The following is a 17,273-nucleotide window of genomic DNA, read 5'->3' as shown; positions in this document are numbered from 1 at the left end:
CCCGCCCTCGCTCTTCCCGCCAAAGAGCATCCAAGGTTTCCTCGACGCTGCAGCCTGGTTTCCAGCTCTGCCCTTGCCAGCACACAAAGGTTACCCACCAGCGGTGCCCGCTGATTGGGATTCGATTGCGGCCTTCGCAAGGGGCAATTTGATTCATTCCATTTTGGTCTCACGACGTTCTCGTCGAGCAAAGTCCTGCTTAGGTTAGGTCGGCCAAGGTCAGGATGGCCGAAATATCTTTGCCGACACATTGCGAATGTTCGAGCCCGGGAAACGGGCAGATAAATCTCAGACGTGCAGCAACACGATGGGGTGGGGTGGTCGAGTCCCTTGCGGATCCCCGGATCTCGGAAGCTTTATTAGAGGCTGAATCATCGCATCCCCCATGACCGCCTATTGTTGAATTTCACCACATGCACCCCCACCAGTGACCGATGAAACAGTCTCGGCTGGCAACTGGTATTTATGCCCAATCCACATCGGAACAGCTGGATTCTGGGCTAAGGCAGGCGCCTTGGATTCGAGGCGACTGCCTAACACGGACGAACCGAGGGGCCGAGCTACAGCTGCCTTGTGTGAAGTTCATTATTACCTGCCCTTCACACATCTGTGAACATGAGCGATCCACAAGAACGGCCTCTAATTTGGTTCCATTCCTTGCTGCAGCGAGCTCCGGGATCAGCCCCCATCTCTCTGGCCGTTGGAATTCACGACAGTGCCCAACTGGCGGGCTCGTCCCCCCCCCCCCCCCCTTGCTGCGTGAGCGTTCAAAGCCCTCTTGGTCCACCGGCCCCCACCTGATCTCGCACAAGAGCACGAGGGCGGGACACCAGCCACCATCTACCAGCCGACAACAGTGAATTCCTCCTCTAGCCGCCTCCCTTCAGATACTCTGTACCAGTGAGAACCACTGAGGGCTTGGGGCGGCCGCTGAGCTGCCTTGCTTGCCGCCGGGCCCAAGGTGCGATTGCATTCGCCTAAAAAAACAACCTCAAGAACAAACAGGAGGCTCCTGCTTTTTGTTCCCGGTTTTGGCGACACCTACGGCACATAACATGCCCTGACATTACGGAGTACATACTATGTAGTGCATACGTGGATGTACTTGGTTACAGTACGTAAATGGAAATACAACACCGACGTACCCGACCCCATCTCCGCCATTCAGCATCTGCAGGAGCATCTGTGCCGTGCAGCACTTTCCGGCCGCGTCCGCCCAGCACAGACCGACCTGCCCATGGCACACGTCTTTTCGGTCCCCTGCTGTTGACACCGGATCATATCTCGCCGGCCTCGCATTGCGGCATCCTCACATCTGAGCCGTCTCTGTTGAGGACTTGAGCACGACTTCCCTATCTTCCTGCCCCGCACGTCTTGTCGAGGTTCGTTCAGATCTGCTCCGCTTCTGTCCCTAGCCCCGCCGCCAGAAAATGCCGTTTGTTGACCTCTGCTCTCACACGGCCCAGGTGAATGTTTGCTGTCGTCCGCACTCGAATGCTAAGCATTGACCGATGAGAATCGACTACGAACGAAGAACACTCAATAAGCACTCGTCTAAACCATTGGCGATTCGACAATTCGTGTCCCTCCCCCACTCTCTATTCCCGCCCGAATCGATCGAATTCCCCGTCTCCTGCGATTCGAACTGTGCTCCCAACGTGTATGATCTCGTTCGACTTTTTTTTTCGTCTCATACCGCTCGTATCCTCTCATGCTCTAGCCGGGGTACACATGTTGATAAGGAAATCAGTCTGCTATGACTGCAGATCCGCTTGATTCCAGGTTTGCCCTCTCCAATCTTTGGTCTCCGTGCGCTCGGAGCCCTACTGCCCTCCGAGGACTTGTCATGCTGACGATGTGAGCCTTTAGCTCTGGTGATTCAGCCGTTCAACCCCCCACGCCTAAGCGGACCCCCATATCCCCCGTCTTTCCGAGCCCCGTTTTTGAGACACCCAAGCAGAACGACGGACGCCTCGACGAGTCCAGCGGCTGGACTCCTCGCTTTGCCGAAGAGTATTCCGTCTTCAACGCGACCCCGGGCAATCTAAGGGGTTCTCGCAACCCCTTTCCCGACTTTGGCCCCCCGACCCCTTATTCTAGTAGCACGGCCCAGAAGCGGGCCTTGTCCACCGACGGCCTGGGTCTCGGGGTCGCGGTCCATGTGAGCGAGTCCCCGTCGGACCCTAACCTGTCATTGCCCCCCGTCGAGCCGTCCAAGGTTCTGCGGTCATCGCCCGTTCCACGACGAAGTCAGACGTTCGATTCCTCAGTTGCTGCCACCGAGAACCCGGAATCCGTCGAACAGGCGGCGAAGAAAGCTCGCCGTGGAACCGTTGTCACGGAACCGCCAGGGCAAGCAGTGACCCCTCCTCCAACGGCCCGGAAGGGTGAGCGTAAGCTTGCGCCCAAGCCCGACACTGCCGCCATGCAAAATGATCAGCACTATGGCCAGCAGGCGCACTTCATGGCGTCTGCCCAGCAACAGGGCATGGGCAGCTTCGTGACGACGCAAGGCGACATGTTTGGCTATCCTCTGCCAGCCTCGACGGGCCCCACGCCGTGCACGACCCAGAGGCCTTTCTGGGATGCGGACCCTGGCCTCGCTGGCATGGAGATTGACTTCGGCAGCGCAAACGGCGCGGGCGTCTTCCAGCCTCCGACGCCCCAACAGGTTCCGGACCCCGTGGACTGGGCGAGGACCAACCACCTATTACCGGACCAAGATGGCATGGCCGGGCACGGCGACGTCTCCGCTGGCGCCCATCAGGCTCCCCTTGGATCCCAGCCGCCCATGCCAATGCTGGCGACGTCGTCGGCCGACCAATCCATGTTCGCAGCCAGCTATCCCAACCCGATCGACGACCCCTTCGGGATCAGCGACGCGGGTGGTGCTGTGAACCCGGGCCTGCTGTTCAGCCGGCCCCAGTCAGCGAACATGGACGCCTCCTTCAATCAGCCCATACCGGTGCCGAACCCGAACCCTGCGATGGCTCATAGCGGCCAGACGGATAGCACGGGGCCGTCGGTGTCGAAGAATGCTGAGTGGGCTGGGTTGCGCCGTTCGGTCAGCGCCAAGGATCCGACGCCAAGAAAGACGGACCATCGGGCATTGGCGAGCTCTCCGACAAAGGAGTCCGGCCGTCCCGGGCTCTCTCGGAGTTCCAGCGAGAATAGGGGGAAGAAGACGTTGGGCCGGCCAGCTCTGCCCCCGCTCGCGCCCCGACCGCGCTCTCAGCTGGTGAGCAACGCGGGTGTCAACGCCAACAAGCCGGTCGTATCCCAGCCCCAGAGGCCGAGTGGAAGGTCGTCGCCGTCAAAAAGTGCTCATCATCACCACCATCACCACCGCCTGTCAAGTCTGTCGTCGATCCGGGAAACGTCAGGTCCCGAGATGAGAACACAGGCGACGTTCATGATCGACGCCAATGGCCGTGCGCGGGTAGAGACGACGGTGGTCGTGGTGGAAGAACCTTCCCCGAGCGTTGCGAAACGACCCGGCTCGTGTTCCGTGACGAGTCGCCAGCAGTGGGATTCGTCCGACGACGACGACTCGTCGTCAACCGATGATGAGCCAATCATCATCCCCAGCAGGAATACGTCATTTGCGCTCCCGGACCCACGGAAACCAACGACGATCAATCCCTTCCACAACTCGCAACGGAGTATAAGCGAGCGTAGTTCCACGTCATACACGAGCTCCCACGGGCCGTCCCAGGAGGCTGGCGACAGCGACGGAGAGACGGTGGTGCATGAGCTGACCCCAACACGCAGGGCGTCGGGCGACGCGCTCAGCGAGCTCCGGAAGCTGCGCGAGTCGCGGCAAAAGCAGTCAAACTCGAGGCCGAAGCGATTGGGCTCGAGCTACTATGCCAGCCATCCCTCTACGTCACCCACAACCATGAGCGAGTCCAGCCTTCCTACGCCGACGAAGGGCACGAGGACGCGCGGCATTCGATGTGTCTGCAACCGGACCGGGGCCAGCCGGACCGAGTTGATGATTCAATGGTACGTATCTCGTCTGTCCCAAGGGGCTCCCAGGCCCGTCTGCCCGATGTCAGCGGGCCTCGTGAGCTAAAATGGAAGCTATTCACCAGTGAATCTTGCGAAATGTACGTCCACGGCCAATGTGTCAGCATCACGGAGCGGACGATCCCAAGCATCTACATCTGTGCCTTCTGCGCGAATACGCCCAACGTACGAGGTGGGAGGCCTCGAGAGAATGGACGTTTGCCAGGGACAGCGGGGCCTTCGGTGTCAGTCACGTCACCGCTCGCGCACAAGTCCCTGAAATCTTTTCGATGATGAGATGTTGCCCCCCCCCAAAAAAAACAAACAAAAAAAAAAAACAAAGAGAAGAGTAAAACTATCGACGAATGCCTACAGCTGCAAACGTAACGCAGCGACCCCAGTTACGATTATGAATGATCTTTTCCCACATTATTATCACGCAGCAACCCAAGAGAGGAGGAAGGGGCCCCTGTGTCCCCCCTGCCGGCTTACCGTCGGGTGGTTTCCTTGGAGCGAGATCAAGATAGAACAAGATCAAGACCGGCGACGGCCACGCCCCCCTTTCACAGTCAATGCCTAGTGCGTAAGATACCCGAAAGAGACTACCTTGTGTATACGATTCGAATGATGAATACGAAAACTCTTTGATCGCCCGTATCCAGCTGTGCCCTGGGCAATTGATCTCCGCGGCTCCCTACGGTTCCTTGCGGCAGATCTCGGGAAGGTAATCGACTGGAACCCGAACCCCAACCCCGGGCTCCAGAAAGCGGGCTTGCATCCCGACCGACCCCACGGAGCGCCGACCTCGGAAGGCGGGGTTCGGACTGGTAGTTACGTGCCAAAGCAACTCGGGCAGCAAGCCATTTTCACCTTCCTGATTATAATATACTGCATTCTCCTTGTCAAATTGCTTCCTCGGGTGGTACCTTACGGGAACCGGTCTCGCATAATTCGTTGCCTTGTCTGCCTTGGTAAATTATTCCCTGGATTCCGAGACACCCAACCGGCGGTCAGATTCACACCCTTTGCCCCTCCTTCCCCCCTCCAAATTATTCCAATTCTTCTTCTGCTTACCCTTTATTCACCACGAAGTGCGGTCCGTGGGAGAAGAGCTTCGTCCACCTGAACAGGAGAACACTTTACCGTCAAAGGGGAAGAGCAACATGGCAACACACAACATTGTGGTTTTCGGTGGTGACCACTGCGGTCCTGAGGTAAGATTCCCGCGAAGGAAAGATGCTGCCATTTGGCAGCCGCACATCAAAGACGCCGAGACCCGGAGGGCCGACGAAGCCCGCCGCCAGGCGCAAAGGGGAGGGGGGGGGGGGGATACAAAGACGGGAATTGGTTTTGCTGACAAGGGGCGTTGCTGCAGGTTGTCGCTGAGGCCGTCAAGGTGCGTTCGAATGAAAAAGAAGAGAGAGCATTATTATCCCTACCAGCTGTTGGCATGATCATGCCTTCCGGACGATGCTGCAGCTGCGTGCCCTGCTCTCGACGATGCGAGGACGGAGAACAAAAGGTTCCAAGGCTTACGTTGTTGCTTTGGTGGTGAATAGGTCATCAAGGCGATTGAGACTCACAGCCCCTCGGCCGGCAAGTTCAACCTGCAGGACCATCTTCTGGGTGGTGTAAGTTGAGCACTCCCTTTGTTTTTTTCCCTATTTCTTTTTTTTTTTTCTGGAGTCACCGTTTCGGTGGTTGTCGTGGGTCGAGTTCAAGAACATGTGCAAATCTTTGTGCGAGCCTGCCTCGGAGTTTCTTTTAGACGAGCATACGGGCAGCTTCCCCTTCGGCAGTGTCAAAGTCGTGCAGTCGGGCGCACCCATTATTACCACTGCTTGTACCAATCAAGGTCTGGCAGCACCCATCTGACCTAACCAGGCCTCCATCAAAGTCCACAACACCCCCCTCACTGCCGAAGCCCTCGCGGCCGCCAAGTCTGCCGATGCCGTCCTCCTCGGCGCCATCGGCGGCCCAGAATGGGGTCCCTCCTCGCCCGTTCGCCCTGAGCAGGGCATCCTCCAGCTGCGCAAGGAGCTGGGCACCTACGGCAACCTGCGTCCTTGCAGCTTCGCCTCGGAAGCTCTCGTCGAGTCGTCCCCACTGAAAGCCGAGGTCTGCCGCGGTACTGACTTTGTCGTCGTCCGCGAGCTGACGGGCGGCATCTACTTTGGCGACCGCACCGAGGACGACGGGTCCGGATTCGCCCTGGACACGGAGCCCTATTCGCGCGCCGAGATCGAGCGCATTGCGCGCCTGGCCGGCTTCCTGGCCCTCGCCAAGAACCCGCCCAGCAAGGTCTGGAGTCTGGACAAGGCCAACGTGCTCGCCACCAGCCGGCTGTGGCGCAAGGTCGTCTCCGAGGTCTTTGCCAAGGAGTTCCCCCAGCTCGAGCTCGGCCACCAGCTGATCGACAGCGCCGCCATGCTCATGGTCAAGAACCCGCGCGCCCTGAACGGCGTCGTGATTACCAGCAACCTGTTTGGCGATATCATCAGCGACGAGGCGTCGGTCATTCCCGGTAGTATTGGTCTGTTGCCGAGCGCCAGTCTGGGCGGGATCCCGGACGGCAAGAGCAAGTGCAATGGCATTTACGAGCCGATTCATGGTATGTTCCTCGTCATTCTCTCGTTTTTTTTAAAAAAAAAATCTTTTAATTTTTTTTCTTGCTTCAAGATCGTTTTCACCGTCCTGGTTTACCCCTTTTCCCCGTTTCAACGCACCAAATGATTGACATTTGCTCCCAGGCTCCGCTCCCGATATCTCCGGCAAGGGCATTGTCAACCCCATTGGCACCATCCTCTCTGTCGCAATGATGCTGCGCTACTCGCTCAATCTGCCCAAGGAGGCGGCCGCCGTTGAGGCTGCCGTCAAGCTCGCCATCGATAACGGCACAAGGACCAAGGATCTGGGCGGTAATGCTGGCACGGCCGAGATGGGCGATGCTGTTGTTGCCGAGCTGGTGAAGCTGCTCAAGGCTTGAGTTGGTCGCTCGACCTCGGCGAGCAATCAGTGAGTTTTGGGAGTGGTAATATGCAACGACTTACATGGGAAAAAAAAAGAGCTACAAGCTTGATGTGGTTTGGGAAAATGGGAGGCAACAGGGAACCCAGAGGACAATGGCCTTGCTGGCTAATTATGAGTTGGCTAGATAAAACGGCACCGGAGATGGCACTGTGGCGAAATGGAGGCCAGTGCCCGCGTTGAATCCATGCCGCTTTGCTGCGTATTTTTCAAAGGGAATACTCGGTCCGCACCCGCTTTGTGTCCGGGTGTGAATTGTGATCGGCCGGGGCAAGTGTGTCGGGTAGTCTCCGGTTGACGTTCTGCTTCGGGAGGGATTCGACGCTCCGGTTGGATCCGGAAAGGAACAGGTCGAGCTTCTGCAACTCCTCATCGTCCCTGCCTGGCTCCACGACCCGGTTGAGCGCGCCGTCGTCGAATGCGATACCGTACCTAGGCCGAGAGGTCAACGCGGCCGCTCCTCCAAATGAAACAGGCGCGGAGTAACGGACCACAACAGCAGCCCTAACAACCTCGCCTTCTCCACCCTCTCCCTCAATTCAGTGCCCGGCGCTAGGGCGGGCACCTCTCTGACCAGCTCGTCCCAGAACGCCGCCCTCAACCGCTCAGCATCAGAGAAGTACTCAAACCTCCCGCTCCCCGTCTCCTCATCCGTCACCGTCCTCCCCAACACCTCCTCGAGCCCGTAGAGTCCGACCCCAAAAGGCAACCACTCCCCCTCCGCCCAGTCCACCAGCCCCGTTAGTGTCAGCTCCGGCGCCTCCTGCCCGTCGTCCTTGTCCTCATCGTATCCTGCTTCTTCCTTTTCTCCCTCGTCATCGCCGCCGCCGCCACCGCCGCCACCGCCTCCAGCCGAGACAAGCAGGTTGCCGGCGCCCACCAGATCGCCGTGCGTCAGCGCCCACGGCAGCCCGTGCTCCACCTCCTCCAGCCAGCCCCCCACCGCGGCCACCGCCGCCGCCGCCGCCGTCGCCGCGCCGGGCAGGCCGTCCGCCGCACCCGCCAGCCGCGCCACCGCCCGCCGCAGGCTCCACCCGACCGCCCGCTTGGCCGCCGGCAGGCGCGGCGAGTCGGGCGCCAGGGCGTGCCGGTAGGACGGGGCAAAGTACCGCCGGGCGAGCGCCCGGACGACGAGCTCGAGGCCTGGCGACTGCGCTCCTCCTCCTCCTCCTCCTTCTCGTCGTGATCGTCGTGATCGTCGTTGCTGTCGGGTGAGGAGGATGCTGAGCGGGGTGCCCGGTAAGAGGGAGTGGGTGTAGAGGACCACGGTCCCGCTCGCGCCGTCCTGGTGCTTGTGGGGACAGCGGCCGCCGGGGCCGTGACTGGGCCTGGAAACTTCATGGCTGCGGCTGCGGCTGCGGTGCTGGTGGGGATGAGAAGATGAAAAAGAAGAAGAAGAAGAAGAGGATGGGGAGGAGGAGGAGGAGGAGGAGGAGGAGGAAGGGGGGGAGGGCGAACAATGGGACGAGCGGGCCCCCCGGAACCGGCACCGGCACTGGCACTGGCACTGGCACGGGGTGAGAACGCTATGGAACTCGGTGTGCGGGACGAGATTGCCGAAGATGGTTTCTACAGTACATGCCCATGTCAGTCCATTGGGGATGGAATAGAATACTTGCAAAAATTTACTGGGAACATGGGAGAGGAAAGGGCAAAAGGGTCAAGGGAGAGCCGCCGGGAAAAAAAAAGGGGGGGGGGGGCAATACCGGCCGCGGCGGTAATGCAGGGGTCGATCCGGTGGCGTGGCGGGCGGAACTGGAGGATGGTGCCGCTGTGTCTATCGTCGGGAGGAAGGAAGAGAGTGTAGGAACAGCGACCTTGGGGCTCGGCCTCGAGGATGGTAGCTCCGGGGTAGAGCCGCTGGGCGTAGCGGAGGCAGGCGGCGCGGGCGACGGTCGATATTGGGGGTTGCGGTTCGTCCTGGCGGGCGGGAGGAGGTGGTTGGGAAACGGGGTGGTTGGGTTTGGGGCGGCGCTCTACGTGATCTTCGGGCTTGAGAGTGTAAGCGAACAGGTTCATGGCGAGATGCTGCAAAAGAAGGCAGACAAGGACGGTTGCGAAGTCTTGGACCGTCATTGAGAAGGAGGAGCACATTTGGCCATGTGTCGAGGCATATAATACGTCTTTCCACAAGTCCTCTCTTGTCATGAAGGAGTTGTAGCATTGCAGGGACGTATTGCGAGAGATTTCCCAAACGGATGGCTACACCCGCACGACCAGTCAGCTATTGAGGGGGCGTAAGCCACCTGGAACCTCGTGCATGAACGAGACGCGAACTCTTTCCTCTTGCAGTAAGCCGCTCTGCCGGACTGGTCGCCGTGCATTTCGTGACGGCGAATTCACGTGTCAGCCATGTTCCTTCCGCTGAGCAGAGGACGGCCACACCAAGAAAAAAAGGGGGGGGGTTACACAAGAGAGGCAAGTGCCACAAGAAATACAGCGGAGATGACTAGAAATAAAAAAAAAAAAACCTGTCGGACGGACACATACCATACTGGCAAGAAGACAATTACAATAAAAGCAACTACCGCTATTATTCCCGAACCTCATGCATCGAAAAATCATTCTGAATCACCATCCTCATTCCTTCGAGCAGTCTGAGTCGTGGAGGAAACCCGCACATAAGGATTCGTATCTTGCCATATACCACCTCCTCTCCTTCCTAGTGCGATCAATTTCTGTACATTAAAGAAAGGAACGATGCCTTCGACAACGTCGTCTCACGCGTCCCTCTCACTCTCTCTTCCCCTTCCCGCACCAAACAACCTGTCCAGGCCAAACAGCCTCAGCACCCTCTTGACCGCCCCGCCGACCAAGTCCACAAAGACGAGCCTGAACATGGCCCTGACCCAGCCGGCCCCGTACTTGGGATGAACGGCGGGGACGCCGACGCCGCCGCCAGAATCCGACGTCCTGGTGGGTTCCGGGCCGCTGGTACCGCCGCCGGCGCCACCTGCTCGTTTCCGCAGGTCCTTGGATGTAGACCCGCCTTCATGTTGATCGCGGTCGGCGCCGCTGGTGTCAGTGGTGGCGGGCTTGGATGCGGACGACTCGGCACCGGCGGAAGAAGTAGGGGGTGCCGGTTGGGCCTTGGGTGCGTCGTCGCTGGAAGGGGGGGGAGGAGGAGGAGGAGGAGGCCTTGATGCGGCGACTTCGGCGTAGCTCGGGCGCCTGGGACCGGACGGGTGGGGGGCCGCCCTGTCCTTGCCTCTGCCGCCGCCGCCGCTCTCCGGCCGGTGCTCGGCCCGCGGAGGCTTCGGACCCTTGGGCATGCCCTCGCTGGGGGCTTCGGCCTTGGCGGGTTTCGAGGCTGCAACTTCGGCGTAGCTAAGCCGCCTGGGGCCCTGGGATGTGGTCGTTTTGCTTTCGCCAGGGCCCTCGCTGGTCTTGCGGCCGGGTGTGTACTCTGCCTTTGTGGTGACCCCTGCAGACTTCGTTGCTGCAACGCCTGCGTAGCTGACGGGGCTTTCGGTCACCTCTGTGTCTTCCCTCTTAGCTTCCTCTCCGCGTGTCTCGGGACCGGTCTGTCCAGGGCCCGGATCGCTAGCCTGCGGAGCCGGGTGCAGCTTGACTTCCTGCATCGAGCGATCCTTGTCCTTGCCTAGTTCAACCTCGGCAGACGTCAGATCGGCCGGACGGCCATCCTTCCACACCGTCTTAGGGGACGGGGGGGAGGAGCCCTCAGACGACACGGCCGAGGCTCGCGGTGGCTTGAGCGCCGTAAGGCTCACGCTTTCTCGCAGGGCGATACGTTCGTCCTCGTCACTGGTCGGGATGTTTAGGTGCTTAGGCCTAGGTTTTAAGGGGTTCGAAAACACAACAGCAGGACGGTCGTCGATCTCATCTTCGACTGCTTCTTCGTCTTCCGAGATGGAATGGAGCGAGGCCGTCGCACTGAACGAGCCGACGGATCCTCTAGGGGTGTTTTTGGAGGCGCGGCGCGTGGTAGGAGACGCGGATTGATGGTTTACCAGCAGGAAATCACCAGTGATGTCTTCGGTCCCGCGCCGTGACGGATTGACCACCGGACTAGGAGGCTTGCAGCTAAACGAGGCGTGGTCGGCACGGAGACCGGTTTTGAGCTTTTGAACCCTGTCGATGATATCTTCTCTTGATGAAGGGAAGTGCTCCAGGGTCGGGTCGTTCAGATCGACGCTGTTAGGGTCAATGTCCTCAATCGGTGGCGGCGTGTGAGCTGCGTCGCCCCCTTCCTCTTCGGTCAGCTCGTCGTCCATCTCGTACATGCCTGCGCACTCGTGAGCGAAGAGCGGTGGCTTGTCGGCAATGGTCCCTTCCTGGTCGTCTGGGAACTCTTCGCTTTGCGGGCGCACTCGAAACGGACGGCCCTCGCCTGCGGGAGGCTCGAGGATGACGACGGTGCTCTGAGCCGTCAGCTGGCGGCACAGGAAACTTCTCCGAGGGGTGAGTGGGAAAGGGAAGCAAGATATACCTGGCGCTTTTCGGGCTTCTTGGAGGCGTCGGCAACCTTTGGCGCAGGTTCGGCGGCATCAGGATTCCGCCTCCCTGCCTCTTCCCCGCGGTTGAGGTTGCCCTCAGGTTTCTCCAGCTCCGGAACTTCCTCGTGGAGGAGCTCAGCGGAAGAATCGGCTACTTCGGCAGCGGTTCTCGCAAACATCGGGGTACCCGTGCCAGAACGGCCGGCGGAAGCCTGCTCGGCGGGAGGTTCGAACTGCTTCGCAGCTACCTTGGCGTACGACAAGCGGCCAGCGCCTCGGGATTCCCCTCTGTCCCGGGTGCCCTCCCGGTCTTGGGCTTGGGTGTTTGACGCCCTTTGGATGTCAGCACACATTGGGATGTTGCCGCGCGGCATAGCAGGCCACACTTACTCCTCCTGAGTCCCTACTTCCAGCACGTGGTTCGTATTGCCAAAGCTGTCTGTCGTAGTCGGCCCGTCGTCCTTCAGAACCCATTCCCCATCGCCAACGAGAAACTTATACTGGATTCTGGAGCGCGGCTCCGCGCGAATCTCTTTTTTGAAGTTATATTCCCCGTCCTTCCTGGCCGTATGATCCATCTCCTGGGGCAGCCATGGAGGGTCCGAAAAGGTGCCTGCGACGTAGAGCGGCGGCTGGGTACCGGGCTTGTGGTAGGTAATGACGGCAGAGACCAAGTTCTGCGCCATGTTTGGCAGACGATGGGACTGAGAAGAATGGGCGTGGGATAATGGTTGAACGGATCGCCCCAGGCGAAATCGAGGGCAAACGCCCGCAGGCTGCACAGAACTGTGTTATAGAGGCCGACGGGAGGGGATGTATTGATCTACAAGAATGGGAGATCAGAGGTCGATGTCGAGGTCAGGTCGGCAACATGTGTCACCTGCGATGGTAATTGCGATGGTTGATGCTTTCAAATGATTTATCACGCCACGTCGGGTGCTGGTCGTAACAGTCGGGAATTATCGTGTGTAATGGCGGGAGCCAAGTTGCACACAGCAGTAGGACGAGAGAGCAACACTCACGACCATGCCCGGCGAAGTTGAGCAATCGATCGGCAAGGGGTGGAAAATTGAACCTGGTTTAGGAAGGTTTGATGGTCAATGTGGGATGTACCCCAGAGAAGAAGCTTTGATCAGGAGCCCGAGGTGATAAATGGCGTTGCGGCCAGAGAATGTACTGTGTATTGGAAATCAGTCCATGATGGATTCAAATCCACCTCGGTGTACTGCGAGCCTCGACACACTGGCTTCTTGACCTCTCGGAGACTTGGCCAATTGCTCTTGGGTCTGCTCATCCCACCATTCAGCCTACAAAACCACTTACCCTTCTCTCCAGAGCCATTGGCCAGTCGCGGCAACCTCCCCAAGTACGCCTATTAGGGACTCGAGCGTTGTTAGTGGGGATTGTCCGCAACATATTTCCAACATTGTGTGCAGCTGCTGTACAGTATCCGTCTGGTCTAGATGGTGGCAAACAGGGTCGATGACGGAACTGACTTGAGCTTCCGAGCTGCGTCTTCGCAATTACATAGTGCACTAGGCTTGCCAATTGGGAAGGTCAGAAGCTTGACAGGAAAGTGGAGAAGCAGCTCGGCTGGGCCGCGCCTGCTACCCTTGGCGCGGGGATCACCCCACCGCAATAGCGTCATGATGCTTCGCCGGCGTGGAGGCGGTCTAGAGTGGCAAAACTATTATGCCGCCATTGACCGCCAAAATTGATCGAATCGCTGGGTCGATGGAGAGAAGTGGGTTTGTCCCGCAGTCGCCAAGTGCCAACCTACTTTTGGCGAGCATCTCCGTCGCACAACCCTTTCCCAGCCTTTGGACTATCGTACTTCTCGGACGGCGACTGCATCCTCCGCACGGTCTGGTCAACCGATTCGTGAGCTACAAGCCTCCCTTCCTTCCGCCGCAAACGACGCCCCTGTCCAGTTTTTTTAGTTTTCAGTTCCGCCCCGTTAAGGCACCGTCGGGCCTCCCCTCCGACCCGACCCGTCGCAAACCGGGGACACGTCGATCCAACCATGGCAGGCCTTCCGCCACACACCATTCATGTAAAACGGAAACGTGGCAACGATGAAGACGCTGTCGAATTTCTGCGTTAGTACCCTGCTGTCCAACCCCCCCTTCACCGGGTGCTGACCCGTCGCCACCACTAGGCCTCGAGGAATCCAAACGATCGCGCTCGAGTGAGGAGGGTGGCTGGGTCTATCAGCTCAAGCAGACTATCGGCACACGCACCGGCCCAGCGGTTGAGCCTTTGTCTCCGGGAATTCCAGTGATACAAACAAGTCGAGCAGGCGATGAGAATCGGCGGCCCAAGCGCCCGCGCCAGCAAGATGAGCCTCCTGTCAAGGAGGACGCCACAGCACCAGGAACCGCACCAGCACCGTCCGCGGGGCCTGAGCACACAGCGCCAACCACGAGTCATCCGGCCCCTGACCGCATACGCCGCTTCCACCTGTCAAAGTCCCACTCGCCCCAGCCGGCTGCTGGCGTGTCCAAGAAGCGTGCGGTGCCCGCTGTGTTTGTCGAGCGGGGCGCAAAGAAACATCGGGAGACGCTGAAGGCTCTGATCCAGGAACATGGCGTGGCCCCGACAGGGCAACCGAAACCCGTGGATGACTCGCGGCCCCCGGAGCCCTCGGAGCCTCGAAATGGAGAGACGCCTGCCGTCCAGCAGCCCAGCCCGGTCAAGTACAAGCGGCCAGGTACCAGGGCCTGCACTCAGGCCGCCAAGAATAAGACGCTTCCCCCGTCCATGCAGCAGCGAGAAGACATTGACATGGACGAACTTGCTCGAGCCATGGACAGCTGGACAGTCGAAGAGATCAACAAGAACCTAGATAGGATGAAAGCAGAAAGCACCACCTCAAAATACAGCCCGGCCACGTCGCGCTTCAAACCGAAAGCGCCAAAAATGCGCTATTTCGAGCGCCATCCCGAGTCTGTAGCTGCGAGACAGCGTGGGGATGCCGTATCGCAGGCGCCATGCGGGACCGCGGTCATGAGCGTGGACGCCGCGGCAGAAGACACGACCGACGAGGAAGACTACGTGCTGGAGACATACGAGCGTGTTCCCGCCGAGCGGTTGCGAGAGCAGGCGGTGCCGTCGCATCGCGTCGGCCTTCTGGTGTTCGATACCGAGCCCGACATGGTCGAGTTCTTTTACGGCACCGAGGGCGACAGCGATGACGACCTGCCGGAGGACGAAGAAGATGAGAATGGTAAGTGCAATTGTCTGGACTTAGCCGCGCTGTTCTTTTCCCCATCTTCCTTTAGCTGATTAGTTGTCCAGCGGAAAACTACTACACGGCAGACTACCCGGAAGAGGAACTCGACTGGGACGACGAATTTGACCGGAATCCCTACACCTATACAACACAAAATGACTCGGATAGGGAGGAGTACGATTTGCGATACTTTGACGACGAAGACAACTGGCACGACGACGAACAATACGGCAGCTTTGCTGGGCGAAGTGAAGAATGGCGGCCGTAATCGAAACGAGCCAGCGTCGTAGGCGACCATACCGTCGTAGGCATGACATTTGCTTCGCTCCTAAATGCATAGCCAAGTGTAGCACTCGGTGACTCTTGCTTTGCACATGGTTACACTTCGGAGATTACGATTCCCCCCTTTGGCTCGCGCTTCGATCCCGAACGCCTCGCCGTGCTATCCATCACCCATCAGATCGAGGCCATGAAATGCATAATCTCAACCAACACCAACCCATCCATGCCCAGAAAATTTGCCGTAGAAAAAAATGACCAAGGGAAAGCGTCCGGATACCGGCAAGGATGACAGACTGTGCCTCCCATAACGGTCGCTTAATACAGGGATGAGTACGTTCGTGAAGAGGAAAAAAAATCACCTGAACCCTAAAAGGAAGAGGAATATAGGCAGGATTGCACTGTGTCCATGATCATCCTCCAACAGTGCCGACTGGCATGGGACGTTGGCAGCATAGGTGCGTTCTGCAGCTACAGCTAAATCAGATAGACAAGACAGAAAGAGAAGGGTTAAAAAAGTATAGGCACAGATGGGACCATCGATATGAAGGCCGTGTAAAGCGTTTCGGGTCCCAGGGGGGAAACCCGCCGGCTAACGGAAAGGTGAACTTAGACGTGTATCACCCTCCGGCGCTCCCGCATCGCTCGGGTAGCGAGCCACTCCTCTCTCTGCCGGCGCCGTGTTTCAGCTGCGCCCTGTCAGAACGGCTCCTAATACCAGAGAAGGACGAGAAAGAGGAAAGGACGGTGGGTGGGGAGATTGTAGGAAATGGGGAGCAGGTTTTTTTTTTTTTGGGGGGGGGGGGGGGGGGGGGGGTGGAGGGGGCAGGGCGGGGTGGTTGGAGATGATGCTGAAGGGGATGCACGTTGTAACTCACCCGCGCCCCTCGCCGCGACTCGGTGCTCTTCCCGCACCCAGTCGTTCCTCTCGTCCAACAACTCCTCGGGAAACCGCTCCGTCAGCGAGATCCTCGCGCTGCGGCACTTGACCATCCGCGTGCGGTACGCAACCCCTCTGTACAGCTTGTACCAGTGCTCCCTCGGCCTCCCGGAAGACCCTCCCGACTCCGAACCTCCTTTCGCCCCCTCATCCACTAGTCCACCCGAAGGAGAAGAAGAAGAAGAGGAGGAGGAGGAGGAGGAAGACGGCGAGATCGGCCCGGGCGACGCAGGTGGCGTCATCTGCGCAAGCTCGCCCGCGTCCTCTTCGGGGTCGACGAGCACCAGCAGCCCGTCGGGCGTCACGACGGGCAGCTCGAGGTTGGTGCGGTAGTAGGCGCACTGGAGGCCGCCGACGCTGCGCTTGAAGGCGGACCAGCGCGCCATGAAGGCGTCGCGGACCTCGGCCCAGGGCAGCCCGAGCTCGACGCGGTGGTAGATGACGAAGGCTTCCTGCTCGAAGGTGAAGGGCTGGTTGTTGCGTTTCGGCTTCGGGGGTCCCGCCGCCCCCTGCGAGACGGCGGGGGCGGGCTGGCGGGTGGCCGCTGCTTCGGGTCTCCTCGCAAGGCTGTTGTTGGGAGGCGGATGGTGTTGGCGGGGCTGGGGGCCCGGGTCTGACAGGGTCGAGCCGCGACGCAGACGCGCCTGCTGCTTGGCGGTGCGTCTTTGGCGGTCGCGGTCAGCGCAGGGGATGGATGCCCTTCGCAGGTCGACGGGTCTGGATAGGGGCGGGAACTGCGTGTACTGCTGTGACGCGGACCGGGAGCGGGGTGGCGACGTTGACCAGGTCGGGAATGCACCGGGAAAGAAGGTCGGGGAGCAAGGGATAGGGGTTGGAAGCATTGGCGGGAGGATCGTCGGGTACGCCTGTTTCTGGGACGGAGGTTGGGATGAAGGCAGGGATGGCGGCAACGGGACGTCCCTCAGGAGATCAGAGATTGGGGGGAGCCGCTGGTTGGTACGGATGACCAGCGAGTCTCCTGACCCGAAGGTCTGAAGACACCTGCGAGGCAACATTGGCTGTCGCAATGGAACGGTTCTCTCCGCCGGCCTGATGGAGAGGCTCGACATGGTCTCGCAGAACATGATCCTTCTGGTATTGGCGAGTGTAGAACAGTAGTCAGGTATTGGAGGAGCAGGCGCGGGATGGGTACAGTCAGCCTGCCGCCAGCTTTGAATAAGTAGCAGAATATAGAAGGTCGAACAGCTCAAGGATGGCGTACGCCGGGATCCTTCAAGGGAACCCGCAGGCCTTTATAAAGATACAAGGGCGCAGGAACAGGAGAGGAGGCGATGTAGCACGACCGGCGATCCCCCCCCCCCCCCCCCCC

General features: G+C 59.5%; 8 protein-coding genes across 8 annotated transcripts; 5 read left to right on the top strand and 3 right to left on the bottom strand.

Moving 5' to 3' along the window:
* Positions 1–1,430: 1,430 nt before the first annotated feature.
* Positions 1,431–1,806, top strand: P884DRAFT_9222 (uncharacterized protein). Its single transcript, XM_069446176.1, has one exon. It carries the CDS (start codon positions 1,512–1,514, stop codon positions 1,758–1,760), a length of 249 nt encoding a protein of 82 aa, XP_069301891.1. The 5' UTR covers positions 1,431–1,511; the 3' UTR covers positions 1,761–1,806.
* Positions 1,757–4,302, top strand: P884DRAFT_189797 (uncharacterized protein; the record flags this gene model as incomplete). Its single annotated transcript, XM_069437465.1, has 3 exons — positions 1,757–1,782; positions 1,870–4,005; positions 4,095–4,302. The coding sequence occupies 3 exons, from the start codon at positions 1,757–1,759 to the stop codon at positions 4,300–4,302; spliced, it is 2,370 nt and encodes a 789-aa protein (XP_069301890.1).
* Positions 4,303–4,892: 590 nt separating this feature from the next.
* P884DRAFT_215103 (uncharacterized protein) lies at positions 4,893–5,139 on the top strand (the record flags this gene model as incomplete). The annotated part of the gene is made up of 1 exon (XM_069439251.1): positions 4,893–5,139. A coding segment is annotated over one exon (242 nt), but the record flags the coding sequence as incomplete, so codon positions are not given.
* A 32-nt stretch (positions 5,140–5,171) lies between these two features.
* P884DRAFT_188879 (Isopropylmalate dehydrogenase-like domain-containing protein) lies at positions 5,172–6,994 on the top strand (the record flags this gene model as incomplete). The annotated part of the gene is made up of 5 exons (XM_069437398.1): positions 5,172–5,222; positions 5,384–5,404; positions 5,568–5,639; positions 5,893–6,619; positions 6,759–6,994. 5 exons carry the CDS (start codon positions 5,172–5,174, stop codon positions 6,992–6,994), a joined length of 1,107 nt encoding a protein of 368 aa, XP_069301888.1.
* A 486-nt stretch (positions 6,995–7,480) lies between these two features.
* Positions 7,481–9,129, bottom strand: P884DRAFT_190045 (uncharacterized protein; the record flags this gene model as incomplete). The annotated part of the gene is made up of 2 exons (XM_069437485.1): positions 7,481–8,604; positions 8,742–9,129. 2 exons carry the CDS (start codon positions 9,127–9,129, stop codon positions 7,481–7,483), a joined length of 1,512 nt encoding a protein of 503 aa, XP_069301887.1.
* Positions 9,130–9,695: 566 nt separating this feature from the next.
* P884DRAFT_9134 (uncharacterized protein) lies at positions 9,696–12,385 on the bottom strand. The gene is made up of 3 exons (XM_069446170.1): positions 11,883–12,385; positions 11,486–11,825; positions 9,696–11,417 (listed from the first exon to the last, which is right to left on the bottom strand). The coding sequence occupies exons 1-3, from the start codon at positions 12,176–12,178 to the stop codon at positions 9,756–9,758; spliced, it is 2,298 nt and encodes a 765-aa protein (XP_069301886.1). The 5' UTR covers positions 12,179–12,385; the 3' UTR covers positions 9,696–9,755.
* A 929-nt stretch (positions 12,386–13,314) lies between these two features.
* On the top strand, positions 13,315–15,032 carry P884DRAFT_253760 (uncharacterized protein). The gene is made up of 3 exons (XM_069440832.1): positions 13,315–13,591; positions 13,651–14,718; positions 14,790–15,032. Exons 1-3 carry the CDS (start codon positions 13,516–13,518, stop codon positions 14,990–14,992), a joined length of 1,347 nt encoding a protein of 448 aa, XP_069301885.1. The 5' UTR covers positions 13,315–13,515; the 3' UTR covers positions 14,993–15,032.
* Positions 15,033–15,623: 591 nt separating this feature from the next.
* On the bottom strand, positions 15,624–17,013 carry P884DRAFT_274177 (uncharacterized protein; the record flags this gene model as incomplete). The annotated part of the gene is made up of 2 exons (XM_069442686.1): positions 15,624–15,714; positions 15,878–17,013. 2 exons carry the CDS (start codon positions 17,011–17,013, stop codon positions 15,624–15,626), a joined length of 1,227 nt encoding a protein of 408 aa, XP_069301884.1.
* Positions 17,014–17,273: the final 260 nt, after the last annotated feature.

Source organism: Thermothelomyces heterothallicus (genome assembly GCF_042370625.1).
Source record: "Thermothelomyces heterothallicus CBS 202.75 unplaced genomic scaffold P884_scaffold_1, whole genome shotgun sequence".
Classification (NCBI taxonomy): Eukaryota; Fungi; Ascomycota; class Sordariomycetes; order Sordariales; family Chaetomiaceae; genus Thermothelomyces; species Thermothelomyces heterothallicus.
The sequence above is the reverse complement of the archived record's forward strand: the minus strand, read 5'-3'. Positions and strand labels throughout refer to the sequence as shown.